The sequence below is a fragment of the Prosopis cineraria genome, unplaced genomic scaffold, assembly GCF_029017545.1.
Source record: "Prosopis cineraria cultivar Desert tree isolate PC_DT_omini unplaced genomic scaffold, ASM2901754v1 PC7, whole genome shotgun sequence".
Taxonomy (NCBI): domain Eukaryota; kingdom Viridiplantae; phylum Streptophyta; class Magnoliopsida; order Fabales; family Fabaceae; genus Prosopis; species Prosopis cineraria.
Genome location: NW_026555338.1, coordinates 27,098,351 through 27,125,224, shown reverse-complemented (window position 1 = coordinate 27,125,224; position 26,874 = coordinate 27,098,351). Strand labels below are relative to the sequence as shown.

The window sequence follows — 26,874 nt, the reverse complement described above, 5'->3', positions numbered from 1 at the left end:
TGCCTGTTGATGGTAATTCATAAATTCTTAATATTTCCAATTGCAATTAGTTGGAAAACATATTGCAGGTGGTTAATGTGATTTATATAGAATTTCAAGCACTTTTGAAGGCAATAGGTTGTAGGTTGCTGCAATGTGTTGACAATGTTCACTACAATTTAATTTCTAATCTCTGATCATCTTAGTAGTAATGAAATGAAATTGATCAACAATGGGTCGGCTAATGTGAGATTTGACAGAATTTTATTTTAGTTTATTAAATTATTCGATGAAATGCCCTCCATTTAGTGTTTTTAGTCCAAAAAAAAAAATCATGTATTTAAGCTGAGTATGTGTCAATTAAAAAAAATGTAGAAATTTGACTAAAGGAAAAGAAAACATTTTGTTTCAAAAGAGAGATCTGAGTATTTTAAAAACAAGAAATACATTTACAAAATTTCATAGAATTCTATGTAATTTACCCAAGAAAAACAAATAAATATCGTGAAGTTCCATCAACTACAATCTTCAGAGTTTTGCAAGCCTTATCTGATTTGCTGTTCACAAACAATAGAGACAAGGCCACAACATGGAAGAGGAGGCATCATTAGACAAAAGAGTAAGCTATTTCACTGAATCAAAAAAGTGAATACCCAATCCTGTTCCAAGGAAAACAAGATGATTAATCTAAATGTTTCATACATACAAACTAAACCCCTCTTCATCTTCTGTACATTTTTATTCAGTGCAAAAAACCCCCGAGATTCCCCTGGGAACAAATGGCCACCAAAAAGAATGATTTCTAATACTGGTTTTACCCTTTTTGGTTGATTCATTTACAAATTGCAATATGCTAGGGTGGCTCTACAACATTGAATACAACAAATAATTTTCCTGTCACTATAATTATCATGACCTTCACAAAACAAACGTATGATGACTAGAGGGGGAATGCACAATTTTCACAAGAGAGAAAAAAAAAAAAAAAAAACTCCAGTGCCCTTCTCTAGCAGTTTCTGAGGTTTTCTAACAAAAGTATGTGTATCTTCACCACATGTATGTACATACAATGACTCAATTGAATCAGCACAATCTTAACACAGCCTCCAAATTTGTAGACTAAATTTGGACCATTGCATGCACATGCAGATAGTGAACACAAAATTTTTCCTCATAAATTATTTTAGAAAATGTCTTTCATTTGTTATGTTTCTGTTGAAGATCCTGATGCAACTGCCAAAAATAATTAGACCTAGGTCCATTCAGATGTGTTCTGCATCCCCTGGCACTCATAAAACACCCTCCTATCAGTGCAGTTGTGGCCAAAATGGGTATGAATGTGCTGATTACTGGAGTAATTGCCGTAAATGCCTCTTGCTTGGATGACCTCTTGCTGAAAGTTGAATGATTAGCATAAAAACTTTACCCTTTAAGTGTCTTCTACAAAAACTTTGAAGATGAAATCTCGAAAGCGTTTTGAGTATAATCCAGGATCAACAGCAGAGATTGTAGTTGCATCATACTGCATTGCTTTGTAAGCATGCTCAAGCTTTTTACTAATATCATAGTCTTGTAATATGTCTATGATGCCAAAAAAGATTATAATTTCATAAATATCCCCTGTTGGTTCTCCAACCAGCTGAGGAGTTTCACCCTCATTGCTTCTCACAGTCCGTTCAGCCCTCGCTGGCATGTTTATACCTAGTTGAATGGATGGCAACCTACAACGGGAAACACAATGCTTAATATTTTATGAAAAAATGTTATTTCCATTAATTATCAGGACATGATTAAACCTAGTTCTTTAGGAGTTGCTATATCAACTTGTCCAATAAAGTTCTTCCACCAGTTATAATCTTATTAGCAAACATGATGGTGAACACCTAATAATTGCAGCATGCAGATGCATCCAACTTTCTTCCTGATCAGAATCACAGCATTGCAAGCAGAGGAAAAACAAACAATTCTTGGCTGGAGAGAATCAAAGTGAATAGTGAAAGTTTTTATAAGTTGATGAAGGACCTGTATTGATGCAGATCAGGGAAAAATTAAGAGGTGAACAACAGATAAAGTATCAATGTTAAATTCAGTAGAAGCAAAGCAGAGTTAGACAGCCACGTCGAGTTGAACAGGGCTATCCCCATGCTTGTTGAATTAGAGCTAGTAAAAGAGCAAGGTTTGTGAGTTACTGAAGCTTGTTTTTTCCCACTAGGAAAAAAAAAAGAAAAAAGAAACATACAAACATTTTAGAACTCAACATCACATCATTGACTCCTTGAAAAAGTTACTCCACTCGTAATATCTTGTTAAGAGATAAAAAGGTCATAACAACCAGCTAAGAAACCAAGGAATAGTTTTCCTCATTAAAATAGATAAGTAAACTGTCAAAAACAAGCATAGGCCTAGTTGGGTTCCGGATGATTTGACTGAACACTTAGCTATCAAAATTGGAGTGTTATTAAATGACGGAAACTTCTACCAGCATGTGTTGAAAGACCATACCGACTAGGACTTATGAGAAGCTTATCTCTATCTGCTATTGAAAGACGAGGGGTTCCACCATTGTCAAATTGTCCGTCTGTTGCAAGATATGTTCATATATTTAGCAAAGATTCATATTGAACATAAAAAAAAAAAAAAAGCACAAGTAATAACCTTTAGGAGTGAAACCTCCTGAAGTACGGGTAGGTGTAAGAGAATCTCTATAAGATTGTTTTTCTTGGAAGTGAAGACCAACCAACATACTATAATCCATTATCCTTTCCTGTTCAAGTAAGTCACAGTCCCTATCCACTTGCCTGCATGAAGGCATGCTTAGAAAATAAAACAAACTACCTTCCAAATATTCCATATATTTCAAGTCAAGCCAGTGAGTCCATATTAAAGTGCACAAATGTAGGAGTGAAAAATGCAGCCAATTTGTACTTTATACAACAGTACAACCATTTCAGGGATGTGAGATTCATTCCAATATGATCAGTAATTGGTATGACCCTTTTATCTTATAATTTAAAGAAATGAATATAAGACATTTTATGCCAGCTATAATTTATATTCAATCAGTTATTTGTAAACCTCTGATCTCATTTCCATTTTCATGAAAGCTGAGCTCCGAAAGTCATAAGTGATACCCTTAAGAAAGCAGCTATCAAGTATGAGGCAAACAATTGGATTATGCAGTGTCCTCCATAACACATAATGTGCGCATCCACACAAACACAAACAAACACAAATGAAGGGATCAAAGTAGTAAGCAAGAGAATCACATGCAAAATTCTTCAAACCAGTCCTTCTGCAACCGAAAAATGTAATTTAGGTCAAGGTCTTTAAGGGTGGTTGTTGGATCTATTTCTGACTCAGGTTTATCAGTTGTACGACCAAAGGTAGAGCCCTTTAAGTCAAAGCGCCTATGAATGGAAAATTCAGAACAGAATAGATTCCCCATGATGACAAATCGTACCTGAAATTTATAAGGTATTAGAAAGTAAAAAATTTTCATGAAAGTAACAGTTTATTCACACTTATGTATTACCTTCTTCTGTGCAGATCCTGTTAGTTTAACACAATGGAGACCATAGAACTTGGTCACTAGAGTGTTTTCAAAAGCCCGAACATGATTGTAATATGCAGGAAGCATACGCAAGAGAACCTGCAATCACATCATGAAGTCGAGATTTATCGAGCAGATAGATTGCCTTCGCTATGCAGGCAACAGTAGAAAATAATCGCATCAAAGTTAGGTGTGATGGTAACCTTTAATAAATTTGAAATAATTTTTAAAGTGGTTTACATACAAAAGAATTACCAAGTTCACAAAACATTTTTACAAATATGTGGTATTTGTTGACCTTCAATGCATTCACATTGATTTTGTAAATTTACATACACATAATGTAAGTGGCAAAACTTTATAACTCTTGATGGGCATGGTAATGATTCTGCTTCCAAATTGTTGGAGAAATTCAAGAACTCGTTATATCAGATCCAGCCAATTTCAAGGTAACTCACTTTTCCTTCAGCCTTCTTCATTGTCTTTATCATGTATCGGTCATCGTTGGTCAAATAGAAAAAGCTTCCACTTTTTCCTGGGGATGAGAGCTCACGAAGGGCATCATTCCCACAAATCGATAACATGTAATCAGCTGGATCTACTTTGAACAATTTTCTAAGAGCCCTGAAAATATAAAAAGTAATGAACAATTGTCTCACATATTTACCGAAAAAGGTATTCTGACAAACAAAGTTAACACTATCAGTAATGTTAATATTATGACTTATGAAACAATTGCAACTTCAAGTACAACTAGGAGTGTTTCCACACGTTCCTAGTGTTTGTGTTACAGACACATTCTCTTTTAGAGCATATCACCAATCTCTTATTGCCTCCAGATAAAAGGTTATATAATTTCAATTGCAGTCTCAACAAGTTAGCACTCAGCAGTTCATACTGCAAAAAAACATTTCACCTAACTTAAACACATTTTCTGTATAAACAAAGTCAATACAATCTTGACATTTTTGTCTGAAGCCTGACCTGAACACCACTGGGCAGTAATCCTTCCATCTAAACTCGCAAGATGAGTGAGGCGGTGTGTGCTTTGATCCTTCTGGTGGAAACTTGGTCCACACTTTTTCATTGGGATCAAATGCAGAAGGCTTCAAATCAAGGGATGCACTTGGAGCAGGTCTTCCAACAGAATGTCTGTGCTATGGCACAAGAAATTAATAACCTTGTAGTGAATATCAGAATCATAAAAGAAAAGTTGTATTTAAATCACACAATGTCATCGTACACACGTATCATTGGCAAAAACTCATTTTAGCAGATACAAGCTATCACTCCAAATTTTAGGAGCAGAAGAAAATGACAGAATATGAAGATTGAAAGCTTAACTGAAACTGAGATGTCATTAAAATACAGGGAGAATAAAAGCTCTGATCAGTACCTGATTCCTAGCTGCAGATTGAGCATGAGGTCATAGTTCTTATGCCCTTTGGATATAGCCTCCCCCTGTCTCTTGGGAGGCTTTAGTCTCAAATGTGGCGGTTTATTCCCTCTTGAAACAGCATCTTCAAACTGAAAACTCCCTGTACTTTCTGTACTTGCTCTCCTTTCCACATCAGAATTACGATGGAATTCTTCACTGCCATAACTACTCAGCCTTGCATCCGCAGACATCCACCTAGTCCTCCCACCATCATGTCCCTTCTTAGATACTGACTGCAACATAGCCATCATCTCAGGCAAGTTTAACCTCTTCTCTGAAGGATAAATTGGCACATCGTCACAAGGGTACACTACACAATCATTCAAAACAGCAGAAAGAACCTCTTGAGGGTCCCAATCTTTATGACCAGAAGAAGTAGAACCTGCAGGGTAGTAAGTCCCACTTTGCTCTTTTGGATCTTTACTCCAAACCCCAACATAGAAGCTCCCATCAGCCCATCTGAATGTTCCATTCCCCTTAGGCAAGCCATCTTCCCAGAAACCATCATACCTGTTCCCATCTGTCCACATCATTGAACCATTCCCATTGAACCTCCCATTCTTCCATTGTCCAATATAATAATTCCCTTTCCTCCATTGATACCTCCCATGACCATCCTGAAACTCCTTCCTCCATTCCCCATCATAGTAATCACCATTTGGATAGCTTTTTGTCCCTTTCCCATGTTTCATATTCATCACCCAAGACCCTTTATAGGTATCTCCAGATGAACCTATGTAAGTACCTACACCATCCATATAACCATTTTTGAATTCACCTTCATATGTTGCCCCGCTTGGCCAACTAAACATTCCATTACCATGGGTCTTGCCTTTTTCCCACTCACCCACATACATACACCCATCAATCCACAAGTACTTTCCTTGACCTTGAGGAAGATGATCGCCCCATTGGCCAGTATAGAAATCGCCATTGGAGAGAATCTTCTCGACGTGATAGATTTCTCCCGGCAGATGATCTTCGTCGTCATTATCCACAGACATTGGCACGATTACTTTGTTTTCTCCCTTAACCGAAGACTCTGTTTGTTAACCGTTGCTTCCCAAGCCTCAGAAATAATGCTTCGAGTTATCGTTATCGGCTCATTCTTCTTATAGCCTATCATTCGCCTTCATCCATGAATACCCAGATGAGAAATATCTGTCAAGGTTCGTGTTTTGTACTGTTGCGTCGCGTTTCAGTAACCATCTCTGCAACATGACACAAAAGGCAAAGAAGGGAAAGATTTTGAATCCAACTCCAAACTCAATGCCCGAATTTGATCCAAAAAAGGAAAAATCCGCTTAATTCCGTTAGTACTTTTGCAGGATCGGTTGTTTTCAGATTTTCAGAGGAAACGCTGCTGTTAAACTATTACATTACATTGGCGAGGAAAAAACAAGAAAGTTGATCGGAGACTCGTCGCTATTTTTCAGTTATTATTTCCTATCATGTTAGAAAATTCACTTTTCCCCCACACTTTTTTATTTATTTTATTACATTATCATTATTTTTTTTATTTGTTTTGTTCAGTTGAGTACGGACCAAAGAGATTCCACTTCCTGCTGATTCCGAATTTGGCTCCTCAAAGCAATAGCAGACCAGACAATTGGAAGAAGGAGAAATGACTAGTGTTGAAGGATGAATATGGTACATGAAACGGTAGGGAAGATATCTGTCCTATTCTCAGCATTCAATTCTCCTAATTTTAGTTTTGTCTTTCAATTTCTTTGATAAAATACTTACTATCTCTTTCACCGTTTGGAGTCATCAACACCAATTAACATTAACCTTTTATAAAAACACAGTCTTTTGCAGTGTTGTTCCTGTAGTTTTACTACACAACTTGAGTGGGCTTTCACTTTTCAAGGCTGTTTCTACTGTGGAAGAACACAAAGTTGTTTTCATTAGAATTAGAAATTCAGTGTGGGAAATGATGTAGAGCTAATTAATTATTAGTCTTTTTTGTCATTAGTAATGATTACTTTTCGTCAACTTTTGAGTTTTTTCTTTCCATATTAATTGTGATTTAATTGATAATAATGATACTTTGCTAGGCTCATCCAAATACTTGTGTCATTCTATTCTCTTTATACATAATTTTATAATATTTTTTAGAGATTTTACTTATTCTAAAATATATGATATTTGATAGCTTTTATAATCTTGTTTAACTTAAAATATATGACATCTGGTACTTACTTCATGTTCTTTTGAAGAAATAGTCAATTAAAATTTTAATTCTCATTATTGAAGCACTTGTAAGAATTATTTAATGAAATCATAATTAAAAGCACATACATTTTTTAAAAGATTGATACATCAACTAATTTTTAAGAACTTTGAAATAATTATCAACATCCTATATTATAAACATCAACTAACTTTTTTAGTACACATAGGTATTTTTTGATTAGAGATATTTTTGTTTGAGGCAAGTCTAGATATTAAATGTGGACATCTCTATTAATAGAGATTTGAATTTTAGTTCACATATTTCAAAGAGCTAGCTCCTTTTGTTAATTGTATTCTTGTTGGTTGAATGATACTTTTTTTATCACTCACATGAGACATTATATATGAAATAATCATATCCAAAGCGGGGCCATATATTACATGTGAGCATAGCAAAGATTTGAATATTGATTCATTATATTATGACAGACTAACTTTTTTTACTAGACCTAAATTTTTTGCGGATATGTATAATTTTTTGTTTCAAGTAACATATATAATAACTATATGAAATATTAGTGTCTTTTTTTTACCTCGTTGGTGGAGGCAAGTGTCACTATAGTGATACATGTAGTGAGATCTTTGTTTCATCATTTCCTCTGTCTTGGGAACCCATTTCATCCACGTTAAATTATGATCATGTCATTAGTCACTTCTGTAGTTATACACATCAGCTTTTCATCTTCTTGACTATCTTAAACTTTTCTAAAAGCCACTTTCTCTAAAATAAATGTTTTTTTAAGCTCTAAAAATAAGATAGGAGACCAAAATTTTTTGGACTTTTACATAATTTGTTAGGTTTGGGCTTACTACAAACACGGACCAAACTCATTTCTTTTAAGGTATTTTATTAAAAAAGATACATATTAGTCTTTATTATAAGTCATTTGATAAGATATTCATTAGATTTTTTTAATATTATCTCTATTTAAAGTTATTAACTATGAGAGAAAGTATAATATAAATAGAAAAAATTTTCATTTAAATGAGTAAAATAAAAAATTTAGTCCATTTTCAAATAAAATTAATAACTTAAATATCTTTTGTTAGTTTTTGCAAAGTGCTTAGATGTGTTTTATAATAGAAACTAGAATGGTATATGCTCTTTTGATCTTATTTATAAGATGAAGAAATAAGGTTAATTTTGATTATATTTATAAGGCATTTCACTATTTTTTATGTTTATTTTTTCATTTCTATCCTTATTAAATGTTAGAAAAAATTATTAAAAATATTTTTTTGTCCTTATTAGGAGTAGAGGTAAAAAATTATTAAATTTTAAGACAGATTTAATATTGTTTAAGGTTTTCATTGATTATAATAAAATATGTTAAAAGTTTTTTATAAATAAAACGAGAAAGAAAATATATAACAAATTTGATTAATGTGCTAATATCGTTCACCAGCATACTAATATCAAGTAGTAAACTGAGTCCAATGTCCCATAAATTAGAAGTAGTATAACTTGTTTACTGAGCCTTTACAACATGGCAAAAATTGACCAAATATACCTCATACTCCCTCTATTTTTTAATATAAGAGAAACTATGTCTTTATTTTTATTTATAAGCAAAATCACAAATTTTAAGAAGTATTTATCATATTTTTTTTCAAATTATCCCTTGTAAAATTAATGTTTATTATAACCATACTAATTTTTTTCATTAATTACTAGGATATTTTAGTCTAAATTCTTTTATTTCAGATATAATTATTATACTTAATCAACTTTTTTTAAAACTGTATGAATTATTTTTTTTTTTGAAAATGGAAGGAGAATGTGTGACAATAAAAAGGGTTGATATTTAAGAATGTAAAGGAAAATAAAGGCAAATAGCTGGGTGATGGGGATGGCACTGGACCGATTGAACTCAAATAAAATGTTCGATGTGAACAATATCAGGATGTGGATCTTCCATTGAGACTGCTTCTTTCTGTCACAAAAATAAATTATGGTTTTTTGCCTAACCCTATTCCTATTTGTCCCTGTTCACTGCATTTCCTCCGTTAATAAATGCTTCAGCTTCAAGACAAGACAAGTCCACGTGGCCAAGTCAATTGTCCCCTTACTAGGCTACTAGCTTATTCTCTCGTTGCTTGCTTCTCTTTCCTAATTTGTCACTACAAGTTTTAGTTACATTCATGTTTTTATTTTCCAAAAATCACTCATTTTCAGTTACACTCCCTCAGCACACAAATTGTTCTTGATATTTGAACAATATAATTATTAGGCATGCTAAAGATATAAAATTTCAATATAATTAAAAGCTCTTAAATTTTTTTATCTTAATTTGTTCAAATACAAAGATACAATAAATAGTAAAAAAAAAGTAGTTTTGATTAATGGTGTAAGGCTACTGAATTACAGAACTACAATAAAATAGGAAAGAAGATCTAACTTTTGAGTACAAAATGATAAAAGATAAATTTGAGTAATAAAGTATTTAGATTGTGTGTTTGTTGTTTGTTTGCTGCTTTCTTTGTTTTTTTTTTAGAACTTTATTTATAATGTTAGGTTGAGACCATTATGTTCGCACAATAAAGAGTCTAAATGCTTTGTGCTAAGATATCTATTCATGCTAAGTACAATCTTGCAAGATTTAGGGATGTTCAAGTAACGGTCTCCCATTTAAATAATAGTTTTCTTAGCTCAGTCGCTTCAAGTTTTAAAGATCACGTTTCTTTCATGGGTTAGTGCTTATTTAGTTTGAAAGATCTCTTTTTAAATGGATCGAACCTTATTTTAGTGGATGGTTTATTGAGCTTGACATTTCCTCTTTCATACTTCTAAGTTATAATCAAACATTCCTTTATTTTAAGCCCAAACATAATGCAAGATATTTTCTAAAAGTTATTAAGTACTTCAAGAAATTTCTTTATATTTTTATTCTCTTGTTGGTTTATGTGTATTAAATAATTATGCATTGGATGTGAGTGTTAGTTGTAGACAAGGGAAAATATGAAAAAAAAAATTAAGTCAAGTTTTCATGATATTTAAAAAATAATTCAATTTCTTTAACATGCAACATGTATGTTGAAAATGATCTACATTACAGACCGATTGGGAGAGGAGTGGCTCCTTTTTCCTTACTCACCATTTCTCTCATTTTTTTCATTATTATTAGATCAAAACTTTTCAACAGTTCAGATTTAATTTTTAATAAAATTATTATTATATTTTTTCATAAAATATATAAATAAAATATTATAGTTTTAAATTGTTTAGATCAAATTTTAATAGTACAAATTTATTAATATATTTTTATATAAAATTAAAATAATAATTTTATCAAATGTTAAATCAAACTGTTAAAATTTTGATCTAAAATGATGAACATAAATGAAGGGAAATAGAGAGTAAGGGAAACTCCCCTTTTTTGTACAATGGCTTTTGCTTTTATTTGTTTTCCATTTATTAATCTAGCTACTTAATTGTTAGGGAAAAATTTACTAATTTATTAATTATTAATTTAGAGACTGTTTATTTAGTTTCAATAAATTTGAAAGCTATTATTCTGGCCAAAATAATCTAATAAATAAATAGATACTCCCTTCATTTCTATTTGTATGAAAAAAATTATATTACACAATTTAAAAAAATCAGTTAACTATATTAATTTTGTCTGAAGATAAAAAAATTAGACTACAATATTCTTTATTAATTGTGTTAATTAAGTCTTTATTAATTATTTTTTATAAATATAAATGATAAAATTATGAGGGTAATTCAAAAAGTTTGTAATAAATGCCTATTAAAAAATATAATTTTACTTATATAAAAAAATAAATTAAAAATAATATTTTTTTTATAAATAAAAATAGAAGGAGTATTAATTTAAATATAAAATCAATGTAATTAACTACAAAGGAAAGAATAAATCATGGATAGACTCAACTGTTTGAATTTGTCAAGGAACCTAGACCCGGACCCAAGCCATGCCAGGGAAACAGACTACATCCAGACTCTGTACTACCTAACAAGAAACATTCAGAAGGCAAAATCAATATTTTATTTTATTTTTTAAAAAATAATAACCTAATCATCTTTCATTAGCCTTTGCAAGGTGCTTCAATTTGTTTTATAATACCAACTAGAATGAGTATATACTCTTTTAATTTTATTTATAAGACAAATAAAGAAGATTAATTTTGATCTTATTTATAAAATACTTCACTATTTTTTCTATTCATTTTTATCTTTTTACTCTTATTAAATGCTACACAAAATTATTAAAAATAATTCTTTTTGCAAGGCTGTAGATGTAAAAATTTATTAAATTTTAAGATAAAATTAATATAATTTCAAGTTTTCATTAATTATGGTAAAATATGTTGAAAGTAATTTATAAACAGAACAAGAGAGAGAATACATAACCTATTTGATTAATGTGCCAATATCATTCATGAGCATACTAATATCAAATATTAAATTGAGTCCAAAGTCCATAAATTAGAAGTAGTATGACTTGTCCACTGAGCCTTTACACAATATGGCAAAAATTGACCAAATATTCTTCATACTCTTCATTTTTAAATATAAGAAAAACTATTATGTCTGTCTTTGTTTTTATTTATGAGCAAGATTATAAATTTTAAAAAGTATTTAATACATTTTTTTTTAAAATTGTTCCTCATAAAATCAATACTTATTATCACTATATTAAGCTGTTTAATTAATTACAGGAATATTTTAATTCACATTTTCAATTTCAAATATAATTATTATATTTAATTAATTTTTTTAAATTATATAAATTAATTATTTTTAATATTTGAAAATGGAAGTAGTATGTGTAAAAATAAAAAAGGTTGATATTTAAGAATGTAAATGAAAACAGAGGCAAATAGCTGGGTGATGTGGATGGCACTGGACCTATTGAACTCAAAAATAACTGTTTGATGTGAACAATATCGGGATGTGGATCTTCCATTGAGGCTGCTTCCTTCTATCACAAAAATTATTTATGGTTTTTTTGTCTAACCCTATTCCTATCTGTCCCTGTTAGTGTTCCCTCCATTTCCTCCATTAATAAATGCTTCAGCTTCAAGACAAGACAAATCCACGAAGCCAAGTCAATTGTCCCCCTATTAGGCCACCAGCTTATTCTCTCATTACTTACTTCTCATTTCTAATTTGTCACTACAAGTTTTAGTTACATTCATCTTTTTTATTTTTTTAAAAACCACTCATTTTCAATTACACTCCCTGTAAGATATTTTCTAAAAGTTATTAAGTACTTTAAGAAATTTCTTTCTATTTTTATTCTTGCGTTGGTTTATGTGTATTAAATAATTATGCATTGGATGTGGGCGTTAGTTGTAGATAAGGAAAAATCTTTAAAAAAAAAAGGTCAAAATTTCATGATATTAAAAAATAATTGAATTTCTTGAACATGGGACATGCATGTTGGAAATGATTTACATTATGGACCAATTGGGAGAGGGGTGTCTCACTTTTTCTTACTCTCTATTTCTCTAATTTTTCGTTTATTATTGTTTGATTAAAGCTTTTAAACAGTTTAAATTTAATTTTAGATAAAATTATTATTATAGTTTTACATAAAATATATACACAAAAATATTATAATTTTAAGTTGTTTAGATCAAACTTTAACAGTACAAATTTATTTATATATTTTTATATAAAATTAAAATAATAATTTTATTAAATATTAAATCTAAATCGTTGAAATTTTGATTTAACAACAACAAAGGTAAAACGAGAGAAATAGAGAGTAGAAAGTGAAGACACCCCTCCCCCCTTTTTCATGCAATGGTTTTGTTTTTATTTTTTTTTCCCATTTACTAATCTAGCCACTTAATTGTTAGGGCAAAATTTACTAGTTTATAAGTTATTAATTTAGAGACTGTTTATTTAGCTTCAATGAATTTGAAAACTAGTATTCTGGCCAAAATAATCTAATAAATAAATAGATATTAATAAAAATATAAAATCAAAAGAATAAATCATGGATAGACGCAACTGTTTGAATTTGTCAAAGAACCCCCACCCAGACCCAACCCATGCCATGGAAGCAGATTACACTCAAACTCTGTATTGCCTAACAAGAAACATTCCGAAGGTTCAAACAAACTGATAACATACAAGAATGAGAATGGCCCTAATTACTTGGGAGTCAAAACACTGAAAATTACAAAGCCAAAATGAGTGATCAATAATCAGTGTATAAGGAATCAAGATTTGGGTTGAAGTTGGAGGGAGAAATCCTTGAGGGAGAGAAGGAGTTGCTTCAATCTGAGCCTGGCATCATCATCAATCAAGTCGCCATTATCAGGATTGAACTTAATAGGAGGTTCAAAGGCATTAAGGAAGAACTCAGGCTTGTTGAGGAAGTGAAGATCAATGTATATTCCAATCTGGCGAAGATGGAATTGGCCTCTGGCTCCTCCTAGCAGCCCTCCTGCACTCACTATGCCTGCTGCTTTGCCTCCCCACACGTTCGGTGGCCTCGATCCCCAGTCCATTGCGTTCTTCAGTGGTGCTGTCACCATTCATACCGTATTTTGATTATTTCGTGAAGGAAATCAAGGTACGAAACATAAAAAAGGCATTCATTCACAAGTAAATGGGATGTTCAAGTATAAAAATCACACATAATTCAATAAAACAAGGTTATTAAAGCATAGACGTGACCGGTTGCTATTTTTTCATTCATTCTTTCTTTCTTTAACTTAAACATGATATCATTTCAGACTCATCAAGGGGAGAAAAATTATGAAATCCGACCCAGCTGACTAATCCAAAACTCTTGACTGTCAGTGATCTAGTTTACCGCTTCACTAGCTGGATTGGCTAACTCGGGTTTTAATACCATAAATCAAACATATTTTGTAACTAAAATTCTTGAAACATTTTATTTTATTTTAAGTCTATTTATTTTAACTTATTTTATGAAAAAATCATTTACTTTTTTTTAAAAATTTTTTTTAATTTTTAAAAATATTTAGAAATAAAAAACATATTTTCGAATATAATTAATATGATAGACGAAAGAGTGTTTTAAAAAATGAGATATACAAAAATATCATAAAATTTTAAATAATAAAATAATAAATTATTTTTATAAAACAGAAATCAAGGAAAATATTATAAAATTTAAAAATGATTAATTAATAATTACTTTTTAAATTATTATAATCAAATATAAAATAATATTTGTTTTTGATAAAATTTTTATAAAATAAATATCTTTTTATAAAAATTTTAAATTATTTATTTTTTAATATTAAACCAACGCGCCTTTATTTAACTAGACATATTTAAGTAGCAATTGATTCATCTTCATTAATTTACAAATATCTTAAACACGTGCAAGTCGGAGTGTTATCCAGTTGACAACAACACTGTCAACCAAATCTATAGTTAGGAATCTTTATATAAAATTTATATAAATTAAAAATAATTTATGATTAAAATTTAAATAGAATGTAATTAATTTAAAATTAATTATTGTTAAAAATTAAATGAATATTTATTAATAAAAGACTAACTTAAATTAACATGCAATCATTTATTTAAATTTTGATAACAACTTATTCTCAATTGATATCAATTTTATACGGAAATATTTAATCGTTAATTTTCTGTATAATTATCTTTGTTGCTAATAAACAGTTGTTATTAAGAGTAAATGAAACTGTTCATTCCTTAATAACTCAATTATTTAATTTCTAGTTGTGCGATGTAAATATTTCATAATTCATACAAAAATAACACTGTAGCATAGAGGTGTAGATTGGAGAACACAGAATCAGATGTAACAAAAGGAGCTTCTCGATTCAAATCAAAATTGCTAAGAAGGATCATACCTGTGACGGAGAAGTTATACTCCGGCGAAGCGAACAAAATGCTATCGGCTTCGAGAATTTTCCGGCGGAAAGCTTCGACTTCGGCGGGGAAGGTCCCCTGTTTTTCCAGATCCGTGTTGAGCATCGGCAGAGAAGCAATGTCGACTTCCTCGATTTCAATGCCTTCAATGTCGCCCCTGCTTAACACCATGGCTGAGATCAACCGGAGATCAATCGACTCACCAAATCAGAAACACGAACAAACAAGCAAGATCAAAACGAACAAAAATACTGTGAAAACCGTAAAATTATACCAGATCGAATGAGGCCTCTGTTGTACGATCCTTTCCGAAGGGATCCGCAAATCGCCGCCACTTTAACCGTCGGTCTGGTCACCCCTGACAGAGCCATTTGTTTATCTATATGTGATTAGACTCAGAAATCTGGTGGATGTTGTGATACGAAGAGATTCTCTCCGGCGGTGGCCATTCTTATAGGAATTGGGGGTCGTAGAAAATTCAAATGATTGAATTGACGAACGCACAACTATATTGAATTGAAGCTGGGGGAAACCATGGCGAACTTGAAATGGTAACTAGAATTGAATCGTAAAAGTATTTCAGTTGCATTTTGGTACTTGGAAATGTCAGATTTCTGGGTAATTGAAGGAGGCTTGGTACGTCACAGTGAGGGGTGCATGACGGGAGTCAGCTTCTCTCTGCTGACTCCGCGCGTGGGGCAAGGCAGGGCAGATCTGGACCAGGATTTAATTTTTTTATTAAAATTTAAATTTATAAAAGTAAGAAAATATTTCAATAAATTTTTTATATACAAATTTAATATTAAATTTTTTTATAATTTTTATAAATTGAATCTATATAATCTAATTTAATTTTAATTTTTTATAATTTTTATAAATTAATTATTTAAATATATTCTATACCGTGCAAATAATTTTTTAACATCTATTTTTTAAAAATATTTTTTGAAAAATAAAAGTTTTTTAAATGAAACATAAGTTAAAAATTTTAAATTTACACAGTCAAGAATATAAATGAATATTAGATATATAAAAATTATAAAAAAATTAACATTAAATTTAGACTATTTATATTAAATTTAAGGCTAAAATACATAAAATCTCTTTAAATTTTGAAACAATTGCATATAACCCCTTTCACCTTTAAAAGTTTAAAACTAACCTCCCTAACCTTTAATTTTATTTTGCAAAACCCCTATTATTATTATTTTTTTCATGAGGGCTAAAATGTCATTCAACTGAAAAATATTATTAAACAAAAAACATTATATTATATAACTACTTATAATAACTTTTTATATTTTTTGAATAGTTGAGGCATTGATAATAGCCAAAACAAATGTTATTATCACCATATAAAATTTTAAATATTTACTTTCATGTTAGTTTTTTATATTTTTTGTTATCAATGGTGCATACTTTTCTAGTATTAAAAGATAAATTAATCTAACATGATAATATTTAAAATTTCAAATATTTTAACCATGTACATTACATTAATCTAACATAAAAATATAAATAAATAATTATATTTTAAAATAATAAAATCATGCACCAATGATAACAAAAAAAATGGATAAAACTAATATAAATATAAATATTTAAAATTTTATACAGTGATAGTAACATTTTTTTTGTTATCAATGTCTCAACTATCCAAAAAATATAAAAAACTTATTATAAATAGTTATACAATATAATATTTTTGTTTACTAATATTTTTTAGTTGAATGACATTTTAATTCTCATGAAAAACTAACATAATTAACAATAGGAGGTTTTAAAAAATAAAATTAAAAGTTAGGGGAGTTAATTTTAAAATTTTAAATATGAGGGAGGTTATAGGCAATTATTTTAAAATTTAAGAAGGTTTTATGTATTTTAGCCTAAATTTAAACTGTTGAAACTCTTAATCAAGCAAATTTTTTGAAATGTGTTTATTAAAATTTGTACTATTCAAATTAAACTTTTACGGCCTACATTCATTGGATACAAATTTATTAATTTTCTTATCTTTTTTATAAATTTTATTTAATAAAAGTTAAATAAAAATAAAGATTTAAAACCTTTAAATCTCAAACGTCAAGATTTAAAAATTGAGAAGGTGACTCTGCATGATGTTCTTCTTTGAACAGTTTCTTTTGGCCCAATTCTACTTCGAGCAGTTTGACAGTCAAAGAATAATTAATATTTTTTATTAAAAAATATAAAGTATTTTTTTAAAAATTAATATTAAAAAATATAAAATATTTTTAATCTTTCAAGGATCATTTTCTTTTTTAAAAAAGTATTCCTATAGAATAAATCACTTTACATTTATTTTAAGGTGAACTACTTTGTTAAATAATGATAAATATAGAAAAATATAGTTAGTTTGAAGGCAAGTAACTATTTTATTAAAGGTAAAATTTGATTAAAAATACCTTATATTTTTAAATAGAGAGAGTATTTAATAATTAATGTGACATCCTATTTCTTTTTAAAGAGATATCATATTAAAATTATATGAAATTAGCTTTATTTTTATTATTTATTATAAATTATTTATCCTTAATTCATAGTTATATTAGAAAAAAACTTATGTACTTAACTTTATATATTTAAAGTATTTGTTTCCTATTCCTCTCAAAGGATAAATTGGCCTACTAGTTGAAAAAAAAAATTGTGTTAAAAAAATATAGACTAAATTTTTGAAAATTTAGAAGTATAATCGGTTGACATTGATATATAAGATATTTATCATTGATATATAAGGAATTTGTCATTGAAAATTTGAAAATTTACAAGGAATTTATTTGTCACGTCCCAAAAATAGAAGGTGATCAGCACGGATGTGAACCATTCACACATCCCCGTAAGCTTTAGAATGAAAATTTATTCCATTTACAAAGAAAAAAAAAAATTTAATCAAATTATACGAGAATTAAAATAAATTTTTTTAAGCTAATTGTCATAAGAAAGTGTCGACGTTTTTGTAAAAATTTTGACAAAACTTTCCCTATAACTAGGATCTCCTGACAATTCTACAACAAATTTTTTTTATAGATAACGTAGCTCCTTCCAGCCAGCAACCAATATACAAACCAAAATAAAGTCTATCAACAATTTATGTGGAGCATCTACTCTTTCTTTTAAATTAAAAAGACATACAAATTATATATTTACATTAAAAACAATGATACCAATCAAAAATTTCCACACCCTATAGCTATTTTTCCCTTTAGACGTTAATGGTGGGATCAGCGTCAGTTAACAAATCTGAGGTCAAAATAAGTTTTCTAGTGAATAGCATTCCCAAAGTAAAATTGTAAAATCTAAATTAACAACCTCTAATGATATCGTAAACTAAATAAAAATAATTCAACAAAATAAATTTGTAAGTTTGTAAGTCGTAATCATAATCATAAAATGAAAGTAAGTTGGAAGCAATATATTTTTATCATGCTTAAAGAAAACCATTTATTCACACGTAAATCTAAGTGATGTATTTGCTAGCCAAAATCCTGTAAATTTTTAACAAACAGATATTTGTCCACATTTAAATTTTTGAGGACTCAATAGAATAGGTAATAAATGTAGACACACAATCCACGAGGGTAAATAATCAAATGCGGTCTATGCCACAGAAACAAATGTGGACACACAGTTCACGAGGGTAAGTAACTAAATGCAGTCGAAGCTACGAAACAAACGTAAACACACAATCCACGAGAGTAAATAATCAAATGCGGCTCAGGCCACGAAATCAAACGCAGGTACAAAGCCCACGAATATCAAACGTGAGAATAAAGCTCACGAGACAAATTAGCTAATGTTTAACCACAGGGCGCTATGGGTTAACAGAACTGCCGTTAGCAGCAGTGTTCTGTTTAGAGTTTTCTTAAAACCACATTTCAAACATGCAAGAAAAATAATTGTTGCTATAATAAAATTTTCACTCTCAATGCTAAACTTGCATGAGTTGTTTCAAATCTCAAAATTTATGAAAACTACACTTTATAGCTATTATGGCAAACTTACGGTACTTGAGTAGTCAATATATTTCAAAACTTAACAACCATACAAGAGTACTTTCATCAACCTTGGGAATACACTTTTGAGAATAAATAAATGCATATATCATAATTCATTTGTCATTTATTAATATTTCATAATTTTCAAAATTAATGTAATTCATAAAAAAAATGTTTCAATAAAAGTCTATGACAATAAAATAAATTAAAGAGAATGCTATTCACTTACCTGAAATCTCCAGAATTTAAATTTATCCTCTCAACTTTAATCAAATTTCTCCTCTTTCAAACTTCCTATAAATCATATTAAAATTTTATTTAACCCTCAACTAGTGCAATAATTTCTTTTTTTTTTCCAACCTCACTCACCACCAATATTAAACTATAATACACCTAATTTTTTCTCAAGAAAAATCCTCACTAGCATTTGGTTAGGGCACGAAACATAAATTATTTTCAATCTATTCATAAAAATGCTAGCATTCAATATTTCACTAACAACTATCCATTTTCAAAAATCCAAAAATCACATTATAAATTTCATAGACCAATATTCTTTGCAACATCTGAATTTAATTTCATACTTTTTACAAGAATTAATGAATCTTTATAAATATTCAAAAATCAAGTCCAATTTTTGCTAATAAGCACTTCAATGACCATCTTATAGCCATTATTCCTCAAGTTTCATATCTCATCTCTTCTAACATAATTCTAACCAATTCTTCATTATTAATCAATTTAAATAAAATAAATTTAACTCAAAAGTTGATCCATATATATATTATTATCAAGCTTTAAGATAAATTTCAGGTTAAAATTTGAATCTTCTCCTTCCTAGAACAGTACGGCACAAAAATTCTGTAATTTTAGTCATCAATCAACTCTCTCTCTCTCTCTCTCTCTCTCTCGCACAGGTTCACCAAGAAAGAATCCTTAAGATTCCCACCTCAATCACCAATAACAGTAGAGGCAACGAAGGAGACAAAACCTACAGCAAAACAGGGGAGAGATTCAAACGCAACCCATGCAAGAGGAAGAAGAACTGAACCAATCGAACCAGACCAAGAAGCAACAGACCCACAAGGAATACCTTAGATCAGCGATTCAGCTCTCACTCTACCCACTACTCAAACCCGCACGCGAATGGCAGCTAGCACGAGGAACGACGAAGCCCACCAAAGACAGAAATGATGGAGAACCTATTGGCAAGGTGGCAATGACCACCACTAACACCGGCGAGAATGAGGAATGAATGAGAAAGAGAAGAAGTCGGTGATGGCACTCCAGATTTCTCTCTCTCTCTCTCTCTGTCTGTGCGAAACTAAGACTGAATAAGGAGAAGGGAAAGAGAAAAATGTAAATTTGATGAAGGGGAGGGTATATTGGTAATTTTGTAAAGTTGAAATCACAGAATGAACCCCTGTTTTTTTTTTTAAATTCTTAGTATTATGTTATTATTGATATAAAATAATATATCATTGACAAATATAATAAATCAGTTATAATATAAATATTAAAAATGTTGGATTGTTTGCTTAATTTGGTCTTATAACATGGACTATATATACAAAAGTCACATGGATTCCTTATATATTATTTATTTTATAAAAATTTATTATTATTATATTATTAATATATTAAAATTTATTTATTTTGATTTGATTGGATAAAATATATTCTCTCAGTTCAAAAACATAAGGTATTTTTTGAGAAATTAGATGTTAAAAAATATATGGCATTTTTAACCTTTTGATGTGTAATTATTGTCTTTTTTTTTTAAAGTATCCCTATTGATAGTAACTTTATATTTATTATAGGGTGTTTAATAGGGGGTAAATATAAAAAGATAGAGTTAGTTTGAAAGTAGGTAATCACTTCATTGGAAGGTGAGATTCGGTTAAAAATACTTTATATTTTTGAACGGAGAGAGTATCAAATATAAAAGCTGGCTGTATGTTTTTTCTAATTATTTATTTCTTTTAAAACAATTGTACATCCCCTTGCATTTTTTTTTTTGGTTCAAAACACAAAATCCAGAAAAGCAAAGAAATGAGGATGGTTCATATAACAATGGCATTAAGAAATGTGGAGGAGTGATGCGTGATAGTAATGCTAATTGGCCCGTGGGTTTTAATGCCAACATTGGTTACTACCCACCAGCCATTACAAAGGTAATTGCTATCTTGCAGGGTCTTCACATGTGTTGGGATAAAGGTTTTCGAAGAGTCAAAATTTTAATTGATTAAGCAGAAGCAATTAATCTTCTATTGCAGAACCGAAATGATTGTCACCCCTATTTCCATATCCTTCTTGAAGTTTGTTTGCTTTTATATAGAGATTAATGTGTGTCTTTAGAGCTTAAGTATAGGAAAACAAATTTTTGTGCTCATTATTTAGCTATTAATTAATGTGTTGACAGGTTTGGTGTTTTTCATATTTTTGATCAATCACCACTTTTTTGAAGGAAAGTGAAAACTAATGGATGACGAGAAGTTGTTGAGTTACATTCAATTTTACTTGTAATCTCTGTTTGAATGATGCATCATCTTTTCAATAAATAAAAAAAAAATCAGTAAATTTGGACAAGCTGGAAGAAAACAAAAGATACACAACTACAATTTTCAATTTCGTATCAGAAAACCAATTTAATGCTGTCAAAAGCAATATAATTTGAATAACATAGTTAGATTTTTTTCCCCCTACAATAAACATGAACAGAAATTCAGAGGTAAATATTAGAATCAATTTTAAATTCCGTTGTAGCCTTTATTTCCTTTATCTTTCTGTCTCCAATTTGAGATTGATGTATGACCTTATTTTGCTTGTATATAGACCAGTTCGGCTGACTTGCTTGATTCATTCTGGAAAATTAACTTAGCTTCTTCATTGTTGGCAACAAATTAACTTGAAAATAAAATAATGTTTAAATAATAAAGGGTAAAAAGAGATAAAGGAAGAAGAAAATGAGACCACGATATATAGAGGTTCAGATTCAAATATTGAATCCTACATCCTCTTGATTCTCAAGCACAATATGCTTGAGAATTTTATAATGAGAAGATGATCATAATACAAATTAGAATGTTGTCAATTACAAACTACTAAACTTCCAACTAAGATCATAGAAATAAACTTTTAAGACAATGAATCACTTGAAATGGAGTGATGACACTTTACAAGGCAACATTGAATCACAAAGTCTTGCTACTAAATCAAAGAACGTTTCGGGGAAAGAAAAACAGGGGAAAAAACCAATCAACTCCTTCAAAATAGATCGAAAGAAATACAGCAATGTAACAATAACAACAAACCTTATCTTACTCCATCACCCACCAAATCTAGAGAACACGTAAAAATCAACTGGAAGATTAATTTAATTTCTGCAGAAGTACTATGCATATGAGCCATTCATGCTGGTTTGAACACTTCAATTGAGCAGCGCCTCTTCTTTTAATCTGAAATTGAAGCCAGAAATTCCCTTTTTTTGTTGTTGTTGTTGTTGTTGGTCTGATGCTGCATTTTGCACAAAAAGACAGTAATGGCATGAGTTGACTGTAGCATATGGAGAGAAGATAATATAATGAAATGACTCCTCTGTCCTATTTGCAAACAAATTAAAAGGATGAACTTCGCAGAAACGGGTAAAGTTCTTGTCTGATATGTGTGTTTACAAAATATGAAGTATTGAAGTATATTTATTTTGGTCACCATTGGTAATATCTGATTTTTTTTCTTTTGGCTAAATATAAAAAGCTAACAAATCTAACAATGTAAACAGAGCAACAGAATGTGGGTTGTGATTCATATATAACTATTAAGCAATAGAGATTTAATTTGTAACCGATGGATCAACATCCCGTACGTACAAATGACCTTCAAGAAATGTCTCAGTAAAATACCATGTATTTATTCATACTTGAACGGGGACAACAAAACACAAAGGAGGGAATTTTTAATTAAAAAAATTACGAAATATTTAGATAGGAGTTTTTGTTGTTAGAAAATGGAAAGTAGTGGAAATTGTCAAATAAGCATGCGTCATTTATAAAGAGGAAGTGCGTACCTTTTCCAAAATAAGCAGTATTAATAAATGATGTTGTTTTGCTCCAGGAAACTTGAGACTGTAGCTTTAGGAATGTCTATCCAAAGAAGAATCGATATGAGAGAGATGTAATTAAAGTGAGCATGCAATAATATAATTTTGATGAATATAATGATAATAACTGAAAAACAAAGACAAAATGATGAATTATTAAAAACATGAATATTGAACATGGGTGGGAGAGTAAAATGGATGAAGTACCTTTGAGTAGAATGAGAGTCAAGCTCTGCGTATGGAGACATGAGGGATACGAGCAATTTTAGGCCAATCTGGTCCTGTCTCTTTTTGACACCTCTCCTCCAGCAACGGACAATCTTGAATTGATAAATGAGAAAGGGATGGAGGGAAACCATCCTCTGGCATGCCTTCAAAACTCATGTCTGGACAGTCTTCAAAAGATAAAGAAGTAAGATGAGGGGCGTGAAGAAGACCCCTGTATATTATGCTTCTCAAGTTGCGACAACCTGAGAATGAAAGAGATTCGACGGTACGTGGCAGCAAGTCAGGGAAGGACTCTCCATCTTCAAAGTCATGATCACTAAATGAAATTTCTTTCAACTCATATGGAGCCATGGGTCCTGATGGCCGTATTAATTCCCTCCATGCAAGCACATCTTTTACTATAATCTTCTTACACCCCGCTAACGTTATAACTTCCATGCAAGAGGATTTGGGAAGTGTTGTCTCCAAATTTCCACACGAGTAAATGTGTAACCGTTTTAAACAAGGAAGGTGTGGCGGGAGAGACTTTCTCAGTTTTGGACACTCCTGTATATGAAGCTGTTGAAGGGCTGGGAAACTCTCATCTTCCCGACAAATATTCCATTCTTCCCATTCTCTCATCTCTTTAAAACTTAAATATGAAAGGCAACGAAATGGAGCATTGGAGGAGCCATTCCCATAAAACTCTTCCCCTATCACCTTTATTCCATGCAATTCTGTAATCTCAAGTTTCTCCAGAGAAGGTAGCTGCCCAAGTGGCGGTAAGTTCACACAGTTGGCACAACGTGTCAAAGATAAAGACACTAAATTAGGTAAAAAGTGTGAACCACCCAGCCAGTTTGGAAATTTGGTACCTCCGTAATGTTCAACAATGATCTCTTTTAAATTATTACTTGGTTCAAGCCCTTCTAATATGTCTTCTTGATGTGGTCCTGCTTCACGGCTATGGTAATAGCACTTATAATTTAGACATAATTTATCCAAATGCTTTTCTTTTAAACCGGCATCTCTCAAATCCATGGAATTCTTTATGCATGCCATATTTGAGATGGTTAGTGAACCCATTAAATGGTTCAAGGAACCTAGTTCCTTCAAGCATGTTCCTCCTTTCTTTGCCACAACAAAATGGTTCATTGTCCGGAGACGAGTTAACTTTCCCATATGTTTTGGCATCTTTTCTATGAAATAACAACCATCCAAGTCCAGATGACGCAAGTTGATGAGCTTGTGAAAATTTGATGGAAACTCAACCAAGCAAGGACAGTCCCTTAATCTCAATGTTTGTAAATTAATTAGCAAGCATATTGAATTTGGCAATTTTTCAATTAAAGTCTCAGAAAGATCCAGGTAATGCAAGTGCTTTAAATTGCTAATATCATCTGCCAACGTTTTGAAACTTAGACATCCCACCAAACATAACCCCCGTATGTGCTTGAGATGAGAAAATCTAGATATTATATCATCATTTGTGCCATGCATGATACCAAAGTCTTTGAAAATTTGATTCCCTGAAAATAACTCAAATGCGTGCCTGTGCTTAGCATGGCCGAAAAATATAAATTTCGGGAGCATAATATCAATGATGTAATGCTTGAGGTTGAAATTTTCACGCAATAAGATGAAACTACGTAATTGGTGGCATTTGAAATCTTCAAAAGTTTCAAGATTTTCATTTGCTTTGCATCTATAAGAAAAGTAGCGAGCCTTTGTTGAAATTTCTTGCACCCGACCAACCTCTAGCTGAACACAAAACTCTCCCATCACAGACTTTGCTAAATCGTTCAAAAGATCGTGCATTATGAAGTAATTGCCATTCTTTTCTGATGGTTCAAAAAATGACCTGGATTGTAGGTCATTGAAGATTTCGTTGCCCACTTCTTCAAAGTTCTTACTTGTGTGAGTAGAATGTAACAAACCTTCAGCCATCCATAACTGAATAAGAACATCCTTCTCTATCAAGTAATCTTTTGGAAAGATGGAACAAAATGCAAAGCAACGCTTGAGATTAGAAGGTAAATAATGGTAGCTCAACCTTAAAGATGGGATTATATTGCTCTCTTCCTCTGGTAAGGACCAAATATCACTCTTTAAAATTGCATCCCAATATTGAAGAGCTGGTTTTGTGCCCAGCAAACTTCCCAATGTTTTTATTGCCAAAGGCAATCCTCCACACTTGCGGACAATTTTTCTACCAATTGATTCAAGTTCTGGATCAATACATTGGTCGCTAAATGCATGGTTTGCAAATAACTTCCAAGGATATTCATCTTGTAATGGCTCCAAACAATGAATATATCTGGACCGCATGATAACTTTTGCGATGTGTTTTTCACGTGTTGTAATGAGAATCTTACTTCCTGGAGCTCCACAGTTGAAAGGAATTCGAAAGGAGTCCCAGATAGTATGATCCCGATTCCATACATCATCAAGAACCAAGAAAAATTTCTTATCCTTCAACTTGTCCTTTAGTTGACATTGATGTGGATCTAAATCATCTGATTGTTCAAGTTTAATTTTACCATCAAGTGATTTAATAATCGCTTTTGTAGCTTGCACAGGATCAAACTCTTCGGAAATGCATACCCAAGCTTTGTGTTGAAATTCCTCTGTTATCCTTTTGTCTTCGTAAACAAGCCGGGCAAGAGTTGTCTTACCCATCCCACCCATACTTGCGATGGCAATCACGTCCACTGGGGATCCACACCCACCCTCGTTGGGTGACATTAAAATATTGATTAGTTTCTCTTTATCAGGACCTCTACCAAATATATTAGCTTCATTTATCAAGGACGATTCTGGCAATCTCTTGAAAACTCCCCTATTCACTCCCCCTTGAGTGAGTGAGCCAGAGTAGCCATCCTTCAACTTCAGCGGCGTCCTCTGATTTTCTAAGAAATCTAGGTACCCTACAAGTTTCTGGACCCTAGTTTCGATTTTCTTTTCAAAAGATTTCACAATGGAAGTCAAGTGGTTGCGTAGTTTACCTGTGGTGGGATGAAGTTCAAGTTGCAGCTTCCGTCGAGAGGCCTCGGTTGCAATCTCAAGCAGCAGATCCTCAGCCTGGAACACAGCATCTCTGAGCTCATCAAGCCAGTGCTTCACACGAGGGTCTCTGTATTGCCTCTCCTCAGCATCTTCCATGACTTTGTTGAGACTGTTAAGGGTCAAGTCCAGTTTGTTCAGCAAGAAGCCATCCTGCAACCTTTTGACTCGCAAGAAGTCAAGAATGTCTCTAGAAGCCAATCTCTTAAGAAGTGCCTCAATGGCGGCGGAGAGAAATGCTCCAACCAGCACCTCAGCCATCGCTTGTTATGTAAAACTTAGCACAAGCAAGTACGAAGCAGCAACGGAGGATGAAAACCGAGGAGCGATGGAAGAAGAAAGTGAAGTTCGCTGGTGGAAGGTCGTCACTTTGTTGATTGGTTGTTGGGAATTACTCCGAAATTGAAATCAGAGATAATGTTTGTGTGATGCATATTGGTT

At 31.3% G+C, this 26,874-nt stretch overlaps 3 protein-coding genes across 3 annotated transcripts; all 3 read right to left on the bottom strand.

The window, feature by feature from the left end:
- Positions 1-557: 557 nt before the first annotated feature.
- Positions 558-26,511, bottom strand: LOC129315555 (phosphatidylinositol 4-phosphate 5-kinase 6-like). The gene is given in 10 exon segments (XM_054959347.1): positions 558-1,700; positions 2,482-2,557; positions 2,635-2,777; positions 3,246-3,439; positions 3,512-3,628; positions 3,988-4,153; positions 4,514-4,681; positions 4,926-6,018; positions 6,021-6,178; positions 26,376-26,511. Coding segments are annotated over 9 exon segments (2,322 nt in total). The 5' UTR covers positions 6,094-6,178; positions 26,376-26,511; the 3' UTR covers positions 558-1,408.
- Positions 13,234-15,635, bottom strand: LOC129315556 (NADPH:quinone oxidoreductase-like). The gene is made up of 3 exons (XM_054959348.1): positions 15,326-15,635; positions 15,033-15,224; positions 13,234-13,705 (listed from the first exon to the last, which is right to left on the bottom strand). Exons 1-3 carry the CDS (start codon positions 15,420-15,422, stop codon positions 13,398-13,400), a joined length of 597 nt encoding a protein of 198 aa, XP_054815323.1. The 5' UTR covers positions 15,423-15,635; the 3' UTR covers positions 13,234-13,397.
- LOC129315554 (putative disease resistance RPP13-like protein 1) lies at positions 22,113-26,874 on the bottom strand. The gene is made up of 3 exons (XM_054959346.1): positions 23,371-26,874; positions 23,131-23,206; positions 22,113-22,580 (listed from the first exon to the last, which is right to left on the bottom strand). The coding sequence occupies exon 1, from the start codon at positions 26,692-26,694 to the stop codon at positions 23,389-23,391; it is 3,306 nt and encodes a 1,101-aa protein (XP_054815321.1). The 5' UTR covers positions 26,695-26,874; the 3' UTR covers positions 22,113-22,580; positions 23,131-23,206; positions 23,371-23,388.

Bases quoted from the DNA above. Each gene is read 5' to 3' on its own strand.
- LOC129315556 (XM_054959348.1), bottom strand. From the start codon at position 15,422: ATGGCTCTGTCAGGGGTGACCAGACCGACGGTTAAAGTGGCGGCGATT. The intron at 15,225-15,325 runs GTATAATTTTAC...GGTTGATCTCAG, and splicing joins CAGAGGCCTCATTCGATCTG to CCATGGTGTTAAGCAGGGGC. The intron at 13,706-15,032 runs GTATGATCCTTC...GAATGGTGACAG, and splicing joins GTATAACTTCTCCGTCACAG to CACCACTGAAGAACGCAATG.
- LOC129315554 (XM_054959346.1), bottom strand. From the start codon at position 26,694: ATGGCTGAGGTGCTGGTTGGAGCATTTCTCTCCGCCGCCATTGAGGCA.